This window comes from Anopheles gambiae, chromosome 3 (assembly GCF_943734735.2).
Source record: "Anopheles gambiae chromosome 3, idAnoGambNW_F1_1, whole genome shotgun sequence".
NCBI lineage: Eukaryota > Metazoa > Arthropoda > Insecta > Diptera > Culicidae > Anopheles > Anopheles gambiae.
Window position 1 is genome coordinate 59,903,361 of NC_064602.1, and position 18,875 is coordinate 59,922,235.

Here is an 18,875-nt window from a genome sequence, read left to right on the forward strand (position 1 = left end):
TCCTTTACAGGGTTTCACACTTTATCTCAAGACCACGGGACCCCTTCCCGAATCTGTCTAAGCCAAAGCCAAGACTGCGGTATGATGCTTGAAAACGTTGATGATACCTGAATTCATCGGATGCAATGCTGAATCTGCGGCACATTTCTCGAAACACACTGGTCCGCGCCGAGGACATGCGGTCGAATATTTTTTTACACGGATAACCTTTGTGTACATCAGTGTACTGAAAACAGTGAATTATTTTTTCGTGTTTTTACCAGAAAAGATTATTTAAACAGTTCAAACTACTTTCTTAACACTTGTAAATATTTTAATTAAACAAATATGCATTCACTCATTTTATTAAATTGTCTTTTTTGGTAAAAAAACGAAAAGGATAATTGAGTGTTTCTAATAGACTGATGTACACAAAGGTTATCCGTGTAAAAAAATATTCGACCGCATGTCCTCGGCGCGGACCAGTGTGTTTCGAGAAATGTGCCGCAGATTCAGCATTGCATCCGATGAATTCAGGTATCATCAACGTTTTCAGGTATCATCAACGATTTCAAGCATCATACCGCAATCTTGGCTTTGGCTAAGACAAATTCGGGAAGGGGTCCCGCGGTCTTGAGATAAAGTGTGAAACCCTGTATTAGTTTACAGTGCTTGTTTGAGGTGAGCTTTTGTGCTCTCCCTCTCCCACTTCGCTCTAAGCACTTCGTCAACCTTTGTCCATATGCTTTTCGTTGTGTAGGTGTGATTATTGTCGCTCGATTTGTCGTGCTGTCTCTTTCGCTCATGAGGAAGCGTGAAAAAACGATAACTAACTCGGCGATTATGTGAATTAGATATGCACAATTATGTTGATATTTTTCACTGAAATTGGCTACAGTTTAGTGCAAATGCTTTTAAATTAATGAGTAAGGAACGTAGGAATGCTGCGCAACGCCGTTTAAACAACAGATTGACAACGGGTGCTATTCTTCACCTTGCAGATGAACAAAATGTGATGCTGTGCGACAAGAGGGACGCTGTATGAGATGATCTGCATTTTTATGTTGTATTAGTTCGGTAGTGTTACATGGTACGCTTATCCGGATGTGTTTGTTTGTTATAGTGCAACCAACCTTCCACCGGTATCGTCATGGCGGAACAAATCCGGCGCTGTGGCCCCACCTAAGAGAGTTTTTGGTGTGCCAGGAGAATCGCAATGACTGCAAACATCGGTTTCCCACGTCGTCATTTACCGGCATTCACATCGACGGAAAGCAAGAAAGACACCGATAAGCGGAGAACCACAGGTAGCTTCCGATATGTTTTGTAAGGGCTGCACTCTGTGTTCCGTGAAATGAAGGTATCCACAAAGGTATACAAATATGTGCATACTTTTGGTTACATGTTTATCTCATCTTCCTTTTAGATGGACTGCTTACGGTTGAGCTCATCTGTTCGCGATATTCAAGTGTTGCTGCTCTACCAAATTCAGCACTCGAGCTTGCTGTGTGATTCTGCGCACAGCGTCGTACGTCATGTGGCATTCAAGCAACCTTTTGACAACGCATGCGTCCGCTTTTCAATTACTGGAAATATCCGTCAAAATATCCGATTCCATCCTACAATGGTTAATCATGTTTTCGATACAACATGATCTAGCAGACTGGAAAGTCCAATTCGTTTGACAAAAAAAGTGCGTAGAGAAATCATGTAATGAGAACTCCGGACACATGCGCACCTGCTGTACCCACTGGTTGAGATCGATTCCGATTGGCATGCACTCGACTCCGGAAAATGAATCCCTTGTCCGACCACTAGTTTTAACATGTTCAGAGTATTTGATATGTTAATACTAATGGTGGGATGCGAACTGAACTTGGTGGTTGGACTAAGTGGGTGGCAAAGATAGGTGTGAAAGGAGGCAGCCAACAAACTGGAGAACGGTTGACACACTTTTTGCATGTCAACTTGATACTCTTCTGCGTCTTGTTTAAAGACGAAAATCGTGCTGGCAATTTAAATTGAAATATACAATAAACAGTAACATTTTACAAAAATGTCCTTTAACTTGTCATTTGTGGAAAATGAAACATTTGACAAACTTGAAATGAACTTGAGGCAAGGTAGGTAATTTTTATCCGATGACATTGCTCGGAAAATGACAATGAAATATCACATATTACTTTCATACATAGAGTGGAGTATCATGCATAATCTTGAAAAATGTTCATTTTTTCTTATTTAAGTTCCACCTACACCTATGCTTGTTTAATGGCACACAAATGGCCTCGTCACAACTGGCACAAAATAAATACATGACTAAAGGCACCGTTTAAGGATCAATGCCGGCTTTCCCCGATTCCCTCAGCGTCAAGATCACCCGCAAATGAATACTGTACATAAAAAAGCCACCACCGGATCAGCTGATGCAATAGCGGAACATGTATGAGCAAGTGAGATGGCGGATCGCAGATGCTAATATGGGGCACACACATGAAATGCAGGACCATGAGAGGTAAATGTGGTAGTGGGGGAGGTAGTGGACTATATTTATTTTTTTGGTCCTTTAATTTTTTTTCTTTGTCTACCAACACAATCGCACACCAGTGCGAGCTTTTTGGCGGCCATCTTGAACCCTCAAAAACCCTCGCTCGAAACGTCAACAACCGTCACAACTACTTACAAAAAGCATCGCCAGCGAGGGAAAATCACACCGATTTGGAGCGTTAGCCAGCTCGCGAAAACCGGTTTTTGGTTTGCGGGAAGCCTCGCTCGAAACGTCAAAAACCGTCACAACTATTTTCGGTGTCCGTTCGAGGCCGCATAAAAAAAACGCATAGCAAGAGAACTAGAACAAGAGTGCGAAAAAAAAATTACGCGACGGGAAACACACAGCGTATTGCGATATTATTCTATAGAACCCGATCACAGTTGGTAATATTCTACCTTGTATGATTAACAAAATTGCCGTGCGAAGAAAATAATATCTACATTGTACATAAGATCTCAATGTAAGTAGAGTGCACGGTAAATACTCAACATCTGTATGTGGAAGAAAACAAGCTTACGGCATCCATATCGTTCGCGTCGTCCATTGCCGTTTCGTATGCGTCCTGCATGTCCGTCCAGTGTGTGTGTGCGGTTAAAACATGTTGAAGGATATTTCTAGGCAAAGCTGACTGTTTGAAGCGTTCTGATTGGCAAAACTTTTTTTTTGTGTAATGTAATTTTGTTATCTTAGCTGTGGTATTAATCTTAAATAAATAACACCAAATAAGAGGAGTATCTTCAGTGCCCAGGAAAAAAGCAACATTAAATGCTAAGTTTGTGCACCTCGCCATGCTCATCTGCTGATAAAAACCTACGCAGAAAAGATGTGTGGTTGTTCAATAATCAATCAAAAATGTTGAGATCAAACGAACACAATGCTCACACCAGATTGCATTTTGGAATATATGATTAGAAGGGTAGTTTAGTTGAAACAAGCTCATACGTGCACAGTTTGCCCTGACTGCACAGCAGCTAATTGAAGCGTACAACACTGACATAAAGCTACCGTTCCAAGGATATCCATTCTCAATGCCCTTCAGTAGTCGATTTGCGAGTGTCGAATGGATACAATTCACTGTTTAGTTTTGGTCAAATACAGGGTTCGATGAAAAACAAACTTTTTTGTCGAGAGGCTAGATGTTAGAAACGTGTAAAATTCTATCCTGCACATGTTCAGACATGTTTTGATGGGTGTTTGCTTGGTTTATTTTTCCTATTGGAAAATAGATTATTTCTTCCTTTCATAAGCAGCCGCGTATAGTGCAGGTTGTCACATGCATGTTTATAATAATTCGTGCTTGTTTTTCAGCTCTCACAGATTGTAACAGCAGCATTGTTCAGGGCATCACAAGCATCATGAGCGCTGAAGAAAGCACAGAACAGCAGACCGCTATTGCTGAGGTAGCAGAAGATCAGCAATCTGAGGATGTAAGTAATTCTATTAAAAAAAATGTCGTTGTTTGCAAAACATGACCACCCGTCTTTCACCACTTGGCAATACCTATTACAGACCCCTCAGGAGCAACAACAGTCGGTCAGTGAGCTGGAAAAGCAGGAAGAGGAAAAGATGAAGGCCAAGTACGGCTCAAACGTTGGTATGGGCGGTCCGCGCGGATTGGGCGGCCATTCTGCGTTTCTGCAGAAGCGTCTACAGAAAGGTCAAAAATATTTCGACTCCGGCGATTACCAGATGGCCAAACAAAAGGGCGGCGGTGTAAAGCAGGTGTTTGCGAACAAAGTTCCAACCGGTGAAGCGATACCGACTCCCGAAACGGTGCCGGTGCGAAAAACGTCCATCATTCAGACCTGCAACAAGTTTCAAAGTTAAAGTTTCAGCAATGTTTCCAGTGATCTTGTGCGAATGAGTGATCGTGGGTAGAACGTGGGGGAGCGGATGTTGTACGGTTAAGGGGAAGAGCTGCCGGTCAGTTGTGGATGGGTTGACGGAATGGAGCGTCACAAGGCTGAGTTTTGAGAAGAGATTTGGCTAGAAGAAAAAAATTGCTGTACATGAACGTACACAATGTCACAAGCGAATGCTCTATAACACACTACTACGTCCGTGGTGTTACTTTTTCTATTGTAAGGAATTATTGTAATTTCATTCTTTCCCGGTGTCTTGAGTTTTACCGCGATTCAAATTCTATCGGACCCGTTTGTATCTATCACCAGTGTTGAACGAAAGGAAAGCATCTTATTAGGACCGAACCGTCGTCAAACTTAATCTAGTGCAGCTAGTACCACTAAAAAAATGTGCATTGATTTAATTGCGGTCAAAATCTAAAAATCGATGATTGAAAGTTAAAAAACAAAAGTTCATATATGTTCTCCCTTAACTGTACGATTACGCTCCCCCGCCTTTGCTGCGTTATTGGTAAATATATCTTTAATAATTGGTAATGTACTTGTAATCCTCAGTGAAAAGTTCACGGGAATGTTGAAGCAGAATAACATGTGCGACATACTGTTGTAGGATTATGGAATGGTAGGAATGTTAGCTGAAAGTTCTAACCCCGACGGTGTACGTATGCTATTAGGTGTAATGTGTGTTTAGGTAAGCTAGCGAGAGAGAGAGAGAACGTCGTGCCAGGATCCACCAATATACATCTCCGTCATACGCAATTCACCTCCCCACGAACCCGCCCTCCCTTTCCCACTCTCTTTCCATCCTCAGAATAACACTTGGAGCTCCACATCATACTAGCTTTCTAAGTGCTACGCATAGGAAGCAACAATGTTCGATCAAAATGGATAAAATCAGCAACGATTATATGTTCATAGGCGTACGCATTTTGAACATAAATGCACGGGGTCGTATTTTGTAGGGAATGGATTGGATTGAAACACACTCACAAATAATAAAAAAAAACTGATGGTAACAGGTATTTTGTTAAGCAATCTGACTTTATCGATGCATTGTTAATGGAGAAAAATACATAGATATGTTGGAGCAAATGGAACATTAAGTTTGTTAAAATGATTTTGTTGTTTCTATCTATTGACAGCGTCTTTACAGCAGATTCTGTAATGGCGCTGGGTGCAGTCAGATGGATCTGCATGAACGATTATTTCTTCTACCTATAGTCCAAACGATGTAATTCCTATGCATATGTGAATTGGTAACTTTGTTTTGGAGGAGATAAATGTGTTTAGTTAATGTTTTGCTGTGGTTCTATTTTGTGATATCAATAGAAAAACCACACGTATTCGCATTCAATAAATAGCAGACGTTTTTATTAAATTTTGTAGAAAAATGCCGACATCTTACAAGACGCGTGGTCTCCTCCTACCAATCATTGTTGTCCGATAGTTCCGCAAACAGTTTGTCTTTGATCTTTTTCGACTCCCGTGGGTCCTCCTTGATATTACTCTCAATTGCTTTGGCCTGTCCGAGCATATACTCCAGCTCGTCGCACGTTAGATTAGGTCCACCAAGCTCGACGGCCCCAATGAACTGTTTCTTCAGCTGGCCCTCGTAGTACACGAAGATGGTCGGCACATTTCGTTCCGGATAGTTGGCAATGCACGTGGTGGCGATTGCACGTACAAACTTCGTCATCGGAAAAGCCGCGGCCAGCTGTGTCAAATGTTGGTTAATGAGCGCACAGAACGGGACACCACGGCTGTACAGGTGCAGCACAACGTAGATGCCTTCTCCCGCCTTCGTCACTTCCTCAACGTAGTCCTGGCCCGAAATTTCCCGCACCGTGCCGAATCGTGCCCTGCTGGCGGCCGCTTGCATTTCCGCGATGCGTTTCTGCCGATACTGCTGCAGTACCGCCTCGTCCTCCGAGTCCTCCAACTCATCTAGCTCATCGAGATCGAGCTTCGACAAGTCTTTTCCATTCTGCTTCTCCGCGATGGTGCTTTCGATCATGCCAATGATTTCATCTTCGGTGATTTCTTTCTCCTTGGGCTTCTGCGGTATGATGCCCTTTGCTCGCAAGATATCATTCCACTCGGTATCTTCGTTAGGATCCTACAAGTAAACCAACAGATGCAACAAATGAGGTCAATGATCATCCAATGCACGTAGCCCCTTAATTTTACTACCATAAATGGTCAGGAGTTTAGTACACTTGCCTGCATTGTGAGATGGGAAAAGTGAGCAAATATACACTGCTATGAGGGAAAGTCCTTTAGGTTTGATGTGCAGCTGTTTCCCCTCTTGCTACGACGGTACGATTTTACACTTGTAGAAATAAAGGTATATTTTAGTGGACTCTTTTCTCTACGAGAACGCAACGATGCATGCGGCCTGCACACGATATTATGAGTCAACCAACGTGATTTTGACGTGAGGTTATTTATCTTTTTTTAATGTCGGCGAACTTACATCGATTCTTGTTGCTTGCTCTAAGCAATTATTTGATTCACAAAACATGAAAAAATCATACAGAAATCAAATGCTTAACAATACGGATGCCAGTAATCGATTTAGATATCCGATAAAGGGGAAAAATGTTTGTTATTTCCAATGTTTGTCATCCACGCGATCACAATGTTGCATTTCCGTATGAATCAGACGTGTATTTGTATGTGTGAGGGGGTGGGTAGATTTTATAGCAAAGAAACGTCATAGCCTGCTTTAGCCATTTAACAACCAAATGTTTGTTTTGATCGTAGTTTTGAATCGCGATAGATTGCTCCCAAATATCTATTATGAACTAACATAGTACAATGAGAGTTTACAGCTCCAGCAAAGGGAACGAAAGTACAAACTAATCGTCCGTTTATTTTGCCGTTTGCGATTGCCAGTGCAGTCAGTTGATCGTTTTAAAGGAAAGGACGGGCGCGCACCACCTGCGTATTACCAGCGCGATGACTCTCGACGCAAACGATAAGCTATTAGAAGCAGTCCTGCAAGAGTACAAAATTTTAGCGGAATAGTTAGTATTCTCTCTACTGTTGTTGCACTGACAGTGTTCAGGTAATCTCAATTCCCCTTTTCCGTTCCAGCGAACGACTGCAGAGTGAAGATCTTGGTGGTATTTACGTAACCCCATCGTACGAAAATCCCTTCCGTAAGTAGTGGCAACTTCCGCCCGTGGCTTTACGAACCGTTGCAGCACTAGGCGTTGATTTTTGATTCAATATATGCGAACACTATATTTCCAGTTTGGTTTGGCGTAATTTTTGTACGAAGTGGAATGTACAAAGACGGCGTGTTTCGTTTCACAATATCCCTTCCCAACCGATTTCCCAATGATAGTACAGTTCCGGTAAGTAGCACAAACACGAAACCATTCTAAACAGCATTAGACCACTTGCTGTTCCTTCAAAAATTGTAGGTGGTAGCTTTCCAAAGTGATGTGTTCCATCCAATGGTCAATCCCAGCGATGGAGTGCTCAACCTATCGGACACATTTCCCAAGTGGCAATCAGGGGACAGTCATATATGGCAAATGCTGAAGTTTGTACAGTTTATCTTACAAAATCTCGATGATCATACGATACCGTCGGAGCACGTTGTTAACAACGAGGCATACCAATTGCTAATGGAGAATCGTGCCGAATTTCTGCTGCGTGTAGAGCAATGCGTAGAGGATAGCCAACGGAAGCTGTACGACCTGCCAGCACAGCCGGATCGGTTCTATATTTGCTTCGATCGGTTCAACCCCGACGTCCATGGGCCGGTGCTGCAGTCGATGAAAGAAGACAAACCAACCGAGGTAACGACACCTCCTTCCTCTGGTCTGTCTTGGGTACGGAAGGGTTTTTATCAACCGCTCAGCAAATAATCCTAACCCGTCGGCACAACGCAACCGTCGGCAGGTCAGACCAGCGTGCAAATTCGAAGAAAGCGTAGTTAAATAATTTTATTGTTTTATTCCAACGTTTAATACACTCGGCGAGTCACAGAAAAGTTTGGTAAACTACTTACTAATACTTGTGAATGCTGCAATGAACGTGCTAATAAAATGCGTAACGCACTACGAAGATTTTAACATAACCCTAACGCTCGGCAATGATTGATGTGCTACGATATCTTTTACGCAACCGTATGCGCCTTTACGTTCGACTGTACTTGCCGAGATGCAATCGTTTGGCGCGTCGGTTAGCGATAGTGCGTCTTATCATATCGATGATCGCCACTCCAAGGACGGAGAAGAACAAAATTGCAGCACCGATGGCTACGTTACGGAATCCTGGATACGCCTGTCCAAAGTCTAGCTCGCTGATATGGATGTGAATGTTTTCTGGTTTCGCTACAATTCCCTTTGCCGGCTGCTGGCCTTTATCGACGATACTGTTACCTTCATTGAGAGCGGGCAGAAGCGGCGATAGTACCGGTGGCTGCGTATCGTACAAGTTCACGGGCAGTGCATACTCTACATGCGTCTCGGTTAGCTTGGTTTCAATCATCTAAAGAAATGAATTAATTGAATATTTTTGGTGTTCGTCCTAATTCGCGTTAATTGTGGAATATTCAGCAATCATACCGCAGCTTCTATCGACGATAGTGATTTCGACCACCCGTAACCCTCCTCATCGGTGTACACGGTAACCAATTTGGCGCGGAATTCACGATAGTCCCGGCCTTCGGATCCAATGACAGTGACATTGATAGTGGAGTAAGGGCTCATGTAACGGATAGCGTTGATAGTCTGCAGCGAAAGTATTAAATCATAAGCACCAATTATTATTTCTAGATCACAAGCAATCAACAACTTTTCGTACAATCTATTTAACATGTAGTATGGTGAGCGTATGAGTTTTACCCCCATTTGTAACATCGTTTCCCTGTATGAATATGACTATTGGTTCGATTGTACAACCAGAGTAAATATTCGATATTATCAATTCCATAACGGTATGCCAGACTGTAGTAAAACGTTCAGCTTTTTACTACCTTTGCTGGTACATCCCTCGTAGATAAGGAGATAAACAGACGAAGAAACATATGACGAACATACACATGTACATTATCAGCCATGTTTTTAACCTACCTTAAAAATTCTGCTGTAGTAAGTTTCGCCCGCGACTAGCTTGTAGGATTCCGTTTTACCGCGGTACACCGATAGCGGAATGCCGTGTGTAACGGTTGCCGGTAGGACGTACTCGATGCGTGTATCCGCCAGATAAGAAATATCCTGATCAACGTACTTGTAGGCGGGTTCGCGATTCTTCAACGTTCCATAGGCCAGAATCGGTGCACCGAGGTGGGTAGAGTTTCGCCACTTTTTGTACACCAGATCGCGCAGCTCATATCGTTCGGGGAATTTCTCCGCCAGCAGCAGAATTGACCCTTCCTGTGGAAGAAGAAAAAAAGAACGACATGATCGGTTGGTACATAATGCTTCGAGATATCGGCTCTTTCACAACACTCACCACGGCACCGTTATCAGTAGTGCAGGATTTGGTCGTTACGTCATAGCTGCAGTACTCGGCGAAATCTTCGTCACCAGCGCCCTTGCCCAAGTAGCGACTGGACAATCCTAACTCGGCTAGATTTCCAAAGTTTCCGACTGGTATCCACAGCAACACTTCCGTAGTTTCATTGCCACACAAGTTCTCGACTGTGCGGTCGCTATACTCATTGCTGAGCGATTTCACGCCGATGCTGAGCAGGGATGAGTTGGTTCCACAAATTTCACCTAGTAAGGACTGGAGAACCCACCGGTAGGGATGTACGAAATTATGTATTGAGACAAACACTGCATGCTTACCTTAACGTTGACCTCTAGTCTGCTATTGATCAAGAATCGGCTGTTCTCGTTGGAGGACGTTGCAAAACCGACGACACAGAGAAACACCGTAGCGGTCAGCGGGTACAGGGCGTTACCTAAAGCCATCGTGAGTGCGGACGGATAGATTTCAACGGAGCCGCTCGCGTTCCGTGTATCGCAATGAACGGATTCTCCGGACTGACTGACTGACTGAGTTCGGCTTCGCGAATCGATACGCGTACTACATAGAAACAAATACACCCCACCGTGAAATAAAACCACCCTCTGCTGTAGCTTTAATTCGTGTACGATGGGCAGGTGATAAATGGCGCAACGTTATCTATTCGCCGCGCACGAACGGATCTGGCAAACTTTCTTACGACAAACCGAAAAAATCCGCAGCAAATGATATTGACCTACCGGAGGCGTTATCGTCAAATGACGAACGATTAATCCTAGGGCACTGATAACTCGATACCAGTGCTTCACCAGCACACACAGCGTAATGGTACGGAATGTACACGAGTCAGAATCCCCGAACCGATCAACGAAGAGCTGCAAGGGCTGAGTCTGCTGTGATTTATTTTCGTGTCTTCGTAAGGACGTTATGTTTTCGTGGTGCCATTAATCGCGTTAGAACGCAAGAACATCACCTGTCGCGCCCTTTCTCAGTGTCACTGTCTGAAGTGCCCATACGACGCCCTCCTTTGCAGAAGCTCCGTACTGATAAATGTTGCGAAATCCAATCAGAATGTCCACTTGAAATCTTATGCCACCAATCGTGTCGAATGTGTGCCGTACGCCAGTTTTTAAGGATTAGCGCCGCGAGTGCTCCAGCCACTTGATTGATGTACCAATTCTTTACAATTGTTGTGCTACCCACCCGAGAGGTGGCGTCCACTAGACAGCTTCTAAGATTGGCAAAACTTGATCGTTTACTGTGATGCAATGCTGCTTACACGTAGAAGCAAAGCAACACCGAATCAGTGAATCACACAGAAATTTGAAAAGGAAATCCATTGCAGCATTTTTCCATGTCGTTTATTCAAACACTTCTGCGGCGTTGGACGTTCCAACGATCCCGGAATGCTTTATGAGCATCTTCGGGTTTTTTTTAAACTAAGCCCATTGGCCGGCGGCTAGCTTATCAGCCTTCACGTGAAGCGCAGCGGGAACGAGATCAGTAATACAATTATCACCCTTGACGATTGCCGGGTGACGGTGATGAGTTATAAAACTGGTGGGTCAATACTGTCCGAAACCCCGCGCCAATTTAATCAGCCGTCGGAACTAAGTGACGTACAATCGATAAGCACGCGGCCGGCCAGCAAGCAAATGTGGCAGGCGGCAACAATTATGAGGCTGACTGGCAACGCACTTCCTCCCGGGCGGCGGTAGGAAAGGTATAATTCGGCTATTGAGTCTTCCTCGTGAACAAATCTTGCCGCAACTTCTTTTCATCGAGTAAGCAACACGAGAGATAACCAGTTTAAAGCAACCACACATGTCTACGGGGTGTTTTTACCCCCCCGAAGAAGCAAGACCTGATAATGGAAGCATGCATTCAGCCAAAAATAATGTTTCGCGTCACACGTTTCGCTACATGCGGGAGTATCTGCAGCAACCAGACATACAGATGATTGATGATCTCGTGTGACTATGAGCACGGTGCCTATGTCCCTACTGGTTCCGATTAAGGGACCGTGCTTGTATGTTATGGGAATTTGATCAAAATATAGCTTTGCGCCGTTCCACCATGTCTATTCCAGCAGCAACAAGAAATTAATTAGTCTTCTATTTGCCGTAAACGACCCACCGGAACATGCCTCCGGCGGCCCTATACAGGCTTTCGAGATTTTATTCAATACCACGCAGCCGAATAATTTAGCCCTTGCGCTACGGAGGGACGGTACAATTCTAGTTTTGAAACCACAACGGGTATGTTGTTAAGTTGTATGAGTTGATGACTGTGCCACGGGATCGTCCCCAAATTTACTCTACTCTAGTAAAAACGGTCGCCGAATTTATAGCTCCAACAGCCGGTTTAACTGGCCGTGTCTCGTCCAATCAATCATTGGCGTATAATCATATAATATCAATATTGATTTTTTCTTCCCATTTTTGGTTTGTTAAAACATCAATTATTCTTGTAGTACACTATTTTAATCACACAATTTGAATTTTAAAAATATTGTAAAAATAAAGCGCTACAGTGACGGTTAGTGCAAGCTTCAGTTGATAGCCCAGATGAAAAAAAAAATGCACACGCAAGCCTTTTCATTACGGTTCTTAAAATGCCTATATAGGCTAGGTACTTGGGGACGTAATCGCTATTATTATCTGCTGTCATATGTATAACCAAAACTACAACTTTACTTTTATAACGACTTACCCGGGTATGCTATGCATTTTGTGAGGGAGATTGCTCATCCCCTGAATAAAAAGCGTATATCTTTGTCTACAATTGTCGTTAGTCAATATGCCTTTTACTACGTGCTAACTAATTTTTAATTTATTTCAATTTGTATCCCTTACATAACTACCTGCCCGAGTACACTACAGATATTCTCCGAAATACGCTTGTTAATAAATATTAACGATCGATTCGATCATGCAGCCTGGTTTCCAATGTTTATCGGTAGAGGACGCCACCGAAAGGATGCGTTCGCAGCGATTTGGCTTTATCGCCCGAAATATCCCAATTGTGGCTAGGGCTTTGAACCTTTCTCACTCTTTCGCTAAACCCGGAGACAAGTGAGTGGTTTTTTAGCGTCTCCAAATAAAATAAAATATATAGACAGCTTAAAAACGTTTGTTTTTATTATTATTGTAGTGAGCAGACGTGCCGACCCCTGGCCTTGCCGTGGCAGTTGCGCTGTCGGTCTAGTGATGGGTCAATCTGATTCAGATTCCTGAATCTGAATGAATCTTTGGAATGATTCTAAAGACGTCTGTTCTTACTGAAGGTTTTATTACAACAGCTTTAGTTAATATGTTTCCATGCGGATGCTGTTCAGCAGTACTTATCGGTTCAATCTTATCGGTTGCCAATGGTCTTCCTTTGGTGATTGTTGAAATCGTTCCATGTAAGCTACGGGATAGCACAAATCAGGTCGCACACATAGCATTTGATACATCAAACTGCCTAGCGACTCTTGATATGGCTGTGCAGTATGATATCCTTTGCAACTCAACTGAAGTCCTTTCTGTTGGAAGTCATGCCGAAGAACCCTGTTCCTATAAACCCTGTTCCTCTGAACGGTGTTTCCACGCCATAATATGGCTAAGACATTGAACTGTGTTTTAGCGGTCATCGAGCCGCGCTGACAGCTTCCGTGTGTGGATAAAATAGATGTGAATAAAACGTGGATTTGCGCAGCAGAACAAATTGGTTTGTCCTCTTTTGTTTTACTCAGCGAATGATTGACATTGACTGCGTTCAACAGGTTATGGACCCAGCAAGTTGACTTAAAACAAGAGTATTACATTCAGCTGAAAGATTCGGCCGAGAAGAGCCGGATAGTGATTTCTTTTCACATTGTAAAATCAGTGCTGCTACGACGTGAAAAATGAGTGAGACAAAATTCACAATCGATAAGCTAAATGGGAGCAACTGGCAAACATGGAGTATTCGGATAGAAATGCTTCTGAGTCGAGAAAATTTGTGGGATGTTGTAGAATCACCCATTCCCCCAGAAATCGAGCGCACCCCGTTTTGGAAGACAACAGACCGAAAAGCAAAGGCCACAATAATATTACTAATCGACGATAGCCAATTACCACTGGTGAAGAATTCCGTGTTTGCACACGACGTTTATGATAAATTGAAAACATACCACCAGAAAACGACACGATCTGTTCGAGTATCTCTTTTGAAGAAATTATGTGCGACAAACCTGGCAACACAAGGTAACGTGGAAGATCACCTGCGCATTTTCGACGATTTATTCGACCGCCTCGAAGCTGCAGGTACAGCATTAGATAAAGATACAAAAGTGTGCATGTTATTGCGCAGTTTACCAGCTTCGTATGATGGTTTAGTTACAGCGTTAGATAGTCGTTCAGACAAAGACATATCTCTTGAAGGAGTAAAATCTAAACTTATCGATGAATATAATCGTCAAATGGAAAGACGAGAAGGTGAATCTTCTAAAACTGAAAAGGCTATGCGATCTGCTGAGGGTAAGCCATTCAATAATCAATTAGGTGGTAGGGTACGCACATGCCATTTCTGCAAGAAACCAGGCCATTTCAAGCAGAATTGTAGGAAATTTTTGGCTATCAAGAAAAATGAAGAGCAATCTACTAGTGCCGGTAATAATTCCGGAAGAGCAAAAGCAGCACAAAGCGACTCGCGAACAATAGCGTTCACGGTGGGCAGAATAGAAAAGTCGCATAGCTGGGTCATCGACAGTGGCGCTAGTGCGCATATGACCAATAATCGATCATTTTTTACATCATTAGATGAATACGAAGGTGGATTCATCACCATGGCCGACGGTAACAAATCACAAATTCGTGGCGAAGGAAAAGGTATTGTACAGGGCATTGATGGTTCCGGCAAAATAATGCAAATCGAAATGAATGATGTTAGATTCGTACCCGGGCTCTCGACTAATCTTTTTTCTGTTGGGAAATTAGCACAAAAGAACCTGGAAGTGACATTCAATGAAAAGGGATGTCAAATTGTGAGTGCCGGTGGTGCAGTGGTCGCTACAGGATCTATAAACGGTGGGTTATATTTTCTAGACGAGGTAGAAACCTCGATGACTGCATTACTGGTAAAACACAAAACAGATTGTCAACATCAATGGCATAGACGGCTTGGGCATCGTGACTGGTCAGCGATTGAGAGAATGTATAGAGAAGATCTAGGAACCGGAATAAGGGTGAGTGATTGTGGTTTAAGAATAACATGTGAATGTTGCATGAAAGGTAAATCATGTAGATCTCCCTTTCCAACCGTCTCTGACAGAAAATCAAACAAAATTCTTGATTTAGTGCACACCGACGTATGGGGGCCATCGAAAACTGAAACACCCAGCGGTAACCGTTACATGATGCACATTACTGATGATTTCAGTAGATATACAGTTACATACTTAATGAAAAACAAATCTGATGCAGTAGAAAATATTAAAGAATATGTACGATGGGTAGAAAACAATTTTGGACGTAAGCCTCGGGTTATTCGTTCAGATGGTGGTGGAGAATTTAATAATACAGAGCTACGTAAATTTTATAAAGAAGAGGGTATAAAGCCACAGTACACCACACCATATTCACCTCAGTCCAATGGTGTGGGTGAACGTAAAAATAGAACTATCACTGAAATGGCTACCTGTATGTTGCTGGATGCAAACATAGACAAGCGTTTCTGGGGAGAAGCCGTTCAAACAGCTACCTATCTTATAAATCGGCTTCCGTCGAGAACTGTTCCTAAAACACCTTATGAATTGTGGTGGGGTCGAAAGCCAGATTTGAGCCATATTCGCCTTTTTGGAAGTCAAGCGTATGTACATATACCCGATGTAAAACGAAGCAAGCTCGATCATAAAGCCCGAAAACTAACGTTCGTTGGATATTCCTTAGAACATAAAGGATATCGTTTTGTTGATTTAGAAACTGATGAAATCACCATAAGCCGAGATGTTCGTTTTATTGAAGATAAAGAAGAAACTTCGGAAGAATTTAATATTGAATCATTCTTGGAGGAGCCATCAGAAACCAGTAATGATCAAACGGTTAAGGATGATTCTAATGATGAATTCACGGATGCTGAAACTAATATTCAAACAACTAAAGAACAGTTACCACCAGAAAAGAGAAAAGTAAAACTACCTAAACATTTAAACGATTATATCCTTGATTTAGCCATGGGAGTAGCAGCTTGCGCGAAAGAAGAACCAGTTAATTACCGCGAAGCAATGAAAGAACCAAATTGGAAAAATGCGATGGAAGAAGAAATTAACTCTCACAAACAAAACAATACTTGGGAACTCGTACCATTTCCAAAGGGTAAAACGGTAATAGGTTCGAAATGGGTTTTCAAAATCAAAAAGAATCAAGATGATGAAATAGTTAAACATAAAGCCAGACTGGTCGCGCAAGGCTATAAACAACAATATGGACTGGATTATGAAGAAGTGTATGCACCCGTTACCCGTCACACTACCTTGCGAACTTTTCTCGTAATTGCTTGGAAGCAAAAGCTAACAGTACGTCATTATGATGTCAAAACCGCATACCTTAATGGAATATTAGAAGATGAAGTATATATGCATCAACCACCTGGGTTTGAAGCTCAAGGACAGGAGGAGCTAGTGTGTCGATTGAAACGTAGTATATATGGACTACATCAATCAGCTCGTTGTTGGCATAAGACGCTAAATGAAGTACTTACAAATTTAGGTTTCAAATCCTCTTTCGCAGATCAATGTTTATTTGTCAAGTCGATTCATGGTGGTCAACATATCTTCTTATTAGTCTATGTGGACGACATACTGATCGCAGCAGCAGACGAAGTAAAGGCCAAGAAGATATACGATCATTTAAGCAAGAAATTTGAAATTAATTGCTTGGGCGAAATACGTCACTTTTTAGGAATGGAAGTGATATGTACCGATGGAGTATATGGAATTCGGCTTAAACAGTTTATAGAAAAATTACTAACGGATCACGGAATGCAAGAAGCTAAAGTTGCTAGATCACCAATGGACCCTGGATACCTGAAACAAAGTGCCAATGCAGATAATTTCGAAGATGCTACAATGTATCGAAGTCTAGTGGGTGGATTGCTATATCTGTCCGTTATGACCAGACCAGATATTGCGGCGACAGTAGCTATACTGGGCAGAAAGTTTTCATCGCCATCGCAACAAGATTGGATAGCTGCCAAACGCATACTTCGTTATCTAAAAGGAACAAAAGAGTATTTCTTGCATCTTGGTGGATTCAAAAACCAAGGCCTGATCGGATATTCCGATGCCGATTGGGCAGGCGATTCAGAAAGTAGACGTTCAACAGCTGGATTTGTATTCACGTTTGAAGGTGGTACAATATCATGGTATAGCCGTCGTCAATCGTGTGTGACATTATCAACTATGGAAGCTGAATATGTTTCACTTTCGGAAGCATGCCAAAAAGCAATGTGGCTAAGGCAGCTGATTAAAGATTTTGGAGAAGATCAATTGAACGCGACTACAATCAAAGAAGATAACCAAGGTTGTATCGCCTTTGTAAAAACAGACAGAATAAGTCGGAAATCGAAGCACATAGATACCCGAGAGCGGTTTATAAGAGAACTTTGTGAGAAGAAGGAAATTGTTTTGGAATATTGCTCTACGACTGTCATGGTTGCAGATATAATGACTAAACCATTAGGTCCGCAGAAACATGACATGTTTCGTAAGATGCTGAAGTTAGAATAACTGAGGAGAGAAATTCTTCGACATGAGGAGGAGTGTTGGAAGTCATGCCGAAGAACCCTGTTCCTATAAACCCTGTTCCTCTGAACGGTGTTTCCACGCCATAATATGGCTAAGACATTGAACTGTGTTTTAGCGGTCATCGAGCCGCGCTGACAGCTTCCGTGTGTGGATAAAATAGATGTGAATAAAACGTGGATTTGCGCAGCAGAACAAATTGGTTTGTCCTCTTTTGTTTTACTCAGCGAATGATTGACATTGACTGCGTTCAACACTTTCTCCATCGGGGTCTTCGCTGGATTACATTCCGATATTCCAAATTATTCTAAAAATTTGTTTGCAGCTGCCTCCTGTGCCAGCTTCAGTTCGCCACGATTACGGTTGTACTCCACCCACTTAGTTTTTAGCGGTTTCACACCGGCTGGACACACCTTCAGCTTCCACACATCGTTGACCTTCATGGAGTTTAGTTCGTCTTGTACCGCTTGGTACCATCGGTCACGATCCTCACGTCTGAAGAGTCGTTATACATTTCTGGAACGTCTGAAGAGAACGGAGGGCCAACAGCACAAGCACTAAATCCGGTAATATAGTCAAGGAACTTACCGGGAAATCGGCACTCCCGTTCGCTGCGCCTCCTAGACTGTTTGCCACTAGGACCGGAAGACAAGTCCAGATCTAGATGCGAAGGGAGCGCGGTATCGTCTGCTTCCGCTGCATCTTCATCATCATTACATGATTGGACACCATCGCAGTCAAGTGATTCAGTCGAAGAGTTCTCCCCATATTGTTCATCAGGATCTTCTTCTTCCGGATGTACATTAACAGCATCCTCGATCACTTCTTCCTCGATTACTTCTTCCCCCTCTTGCTCGTAGGTGAGCGGTACAATTAATTTTCCGTTATTTTCTGCATCATTCGTCCATGGAAAATATGTTTCGTTAAACTTCACATCACGAGCAATAAAGATTTGTTTGGAATCCTTGTCCCATAGCTGATAGCCGTTTGGTGCGTATCGGACCATAAATAACAGTTGACTTTTTGCATCAATCTTCTTTTTTTGTTAATTCGGTACTCATACAAATGCTTGACATCCAAAGACACGAGTCTTTTCCAGACGTGACTTTTTCCATACTATAGTTCAGCAAGCTTAACGTTCTTTGATATCGCAGACGTTGAACTTTGATTTGAGATGAACACAGCTGCTAGCACAGCTTCACTCCATAATGACTTGGGCGCATTCGATCCA

The 18,875-nt window shown here is 42.7% G+C and overlaps 4 protein-coding genes and 1 long non-coding RNA gene across 7 annotated transcripts; 3 read left to right on the top strand and 2 right to left on the bottom strand.

Annotated features, from left to right (window-relative positions):
* The first annotated feature begins 54 nt into the window (after positions 1 to 54).
* On the top strand, positions 55 to 2,017 carry LOC133393250 (uncharacterized). Its single transcript, XR_009766055.1, has 3 exons — positions 55 to 1,018; positions 1,103 to 1,339; positions 1,406 to 2,017. It is a non-coding gene; the product is annotated as an uncharacterized LOC133393250 (long non-coding RNA).
* A 635-nt stretch (positions 2,018 to 2,652) lies between these two features.
* LOC1272613 (alpha-endosulfine) lies at positions 2,653 to 5,423 on the top strand. 2 transcript variants are annotated; one of them, XM_061655395.1, is made up of 3 exons: positions 2,653 to 2,990; positions 3,839 to 3,957; positions 4,040 to 5,423. In XM_061655395.1, the coding sequence occupies exons 2-3, from the start codon at positions 3,886 to 3,888 to the stop codon at positions 4,355 to 4,357; spliced, it is 390 nt and encodes a 129-aa protein (XP_061511379.1). In that variant the 5' UTR covers positions 2,653 to 2,990; positions 3,839 to 3,885; the 3' UTR covers positions 4,358 to 5,423. The 2 variants fall into 2 exon arrangements, with proteins under 2 accessions (XP_061511379.1, XP_061511380.1); XM_061655396.1 differs by lacking the exon at positions 2,653 to 2,990 and adding an exon at positions 3,018 to 3,197.
* A 318-nt stretch (positions 5,424 to 5,741) lies between these two features.
* On the bottom strand, positions 5,742 to 7,038 carry LOC1272560 (viral IAP-associated factor homolog). The gene is made up of 2 exons (XM_311467.4): positions 6,613 to 7,038; positions 5,742 to 6,508 (listed from the first exon to the last, which is right to left on the bottom strand). The coding sequence occupies exons 1-2, from the start codon at positions 6,616 to 6,618 to the stop codon at positions 5,816 to 5,818; spliced, it is 699 nt and encodes a 232-aa protein (XP_311467.4). The 5' UTR covers positions 6,619 to 7,038; the 3' UTR covers positions 5,742 to 5,815.
* A 42-nt stretch (positions 7,039 to 7,080) lies between these two features.
* Positions 7,081 to 8,482, top strand: LOC1272603 (protein crossbronx homolog). Its single transcript, XM_311466.4, has 4 exons — positions 7,081 to 7,418; positions 7,489 to 7,553; positions 7,648 to 7,751; positions 7,821 to 8,482. Exons 1-4 carry the CDS (start codon positions 7,351 to 7,353, stop codon positions 8,268 to 8,270), a joined length of 687 nt encoding a protein of 228 aa, XP_311466.3. The 5' UTR covers positions 7,081 to 7,350; the 3' UTR covers positions 8,271 to 8,482.
* On the bottom strand, positions 8,323 to 11,504 carry LOC1272604 (enolase-binding protein). Of its 2 annotated transcripts, XM_061655394.1 has the most exons (6): positions 10,620 to 11,259; positions 10,200 to 10,440; positions 9,862 to 10,137; positions 9,480 to 9,782; positions 8,973 to 9,137; positions 8,323 to 8,895 (listed from the first exon to the last, which is right to left on the bottom strand). In XM_061655394.1, the coding sequence occupies exons 2-6, from the start codon at positions 10,323 to 10,325 to the stop codon at positions 8,542 to 8,544; spliced, it is 1,224 nt and encodes a 407-aa protein (XP_061511378.1). In that variant the 5' UTR covers positions 10,326 to 10,440; positions 10,620 to 11,259; the 3' UTR covers positions 8,323 to 8,541. The 2 variants fall into 2 exon arrangements, with proteins under 2 accessions (XP_061511378.1, XP_311465.3); XM_311465.5 differs by having other exon boundaries at positions 10,200 to 11,504.
* Positions 11,505 to 18,875: the final 7,371 nt, after the last annotated feature.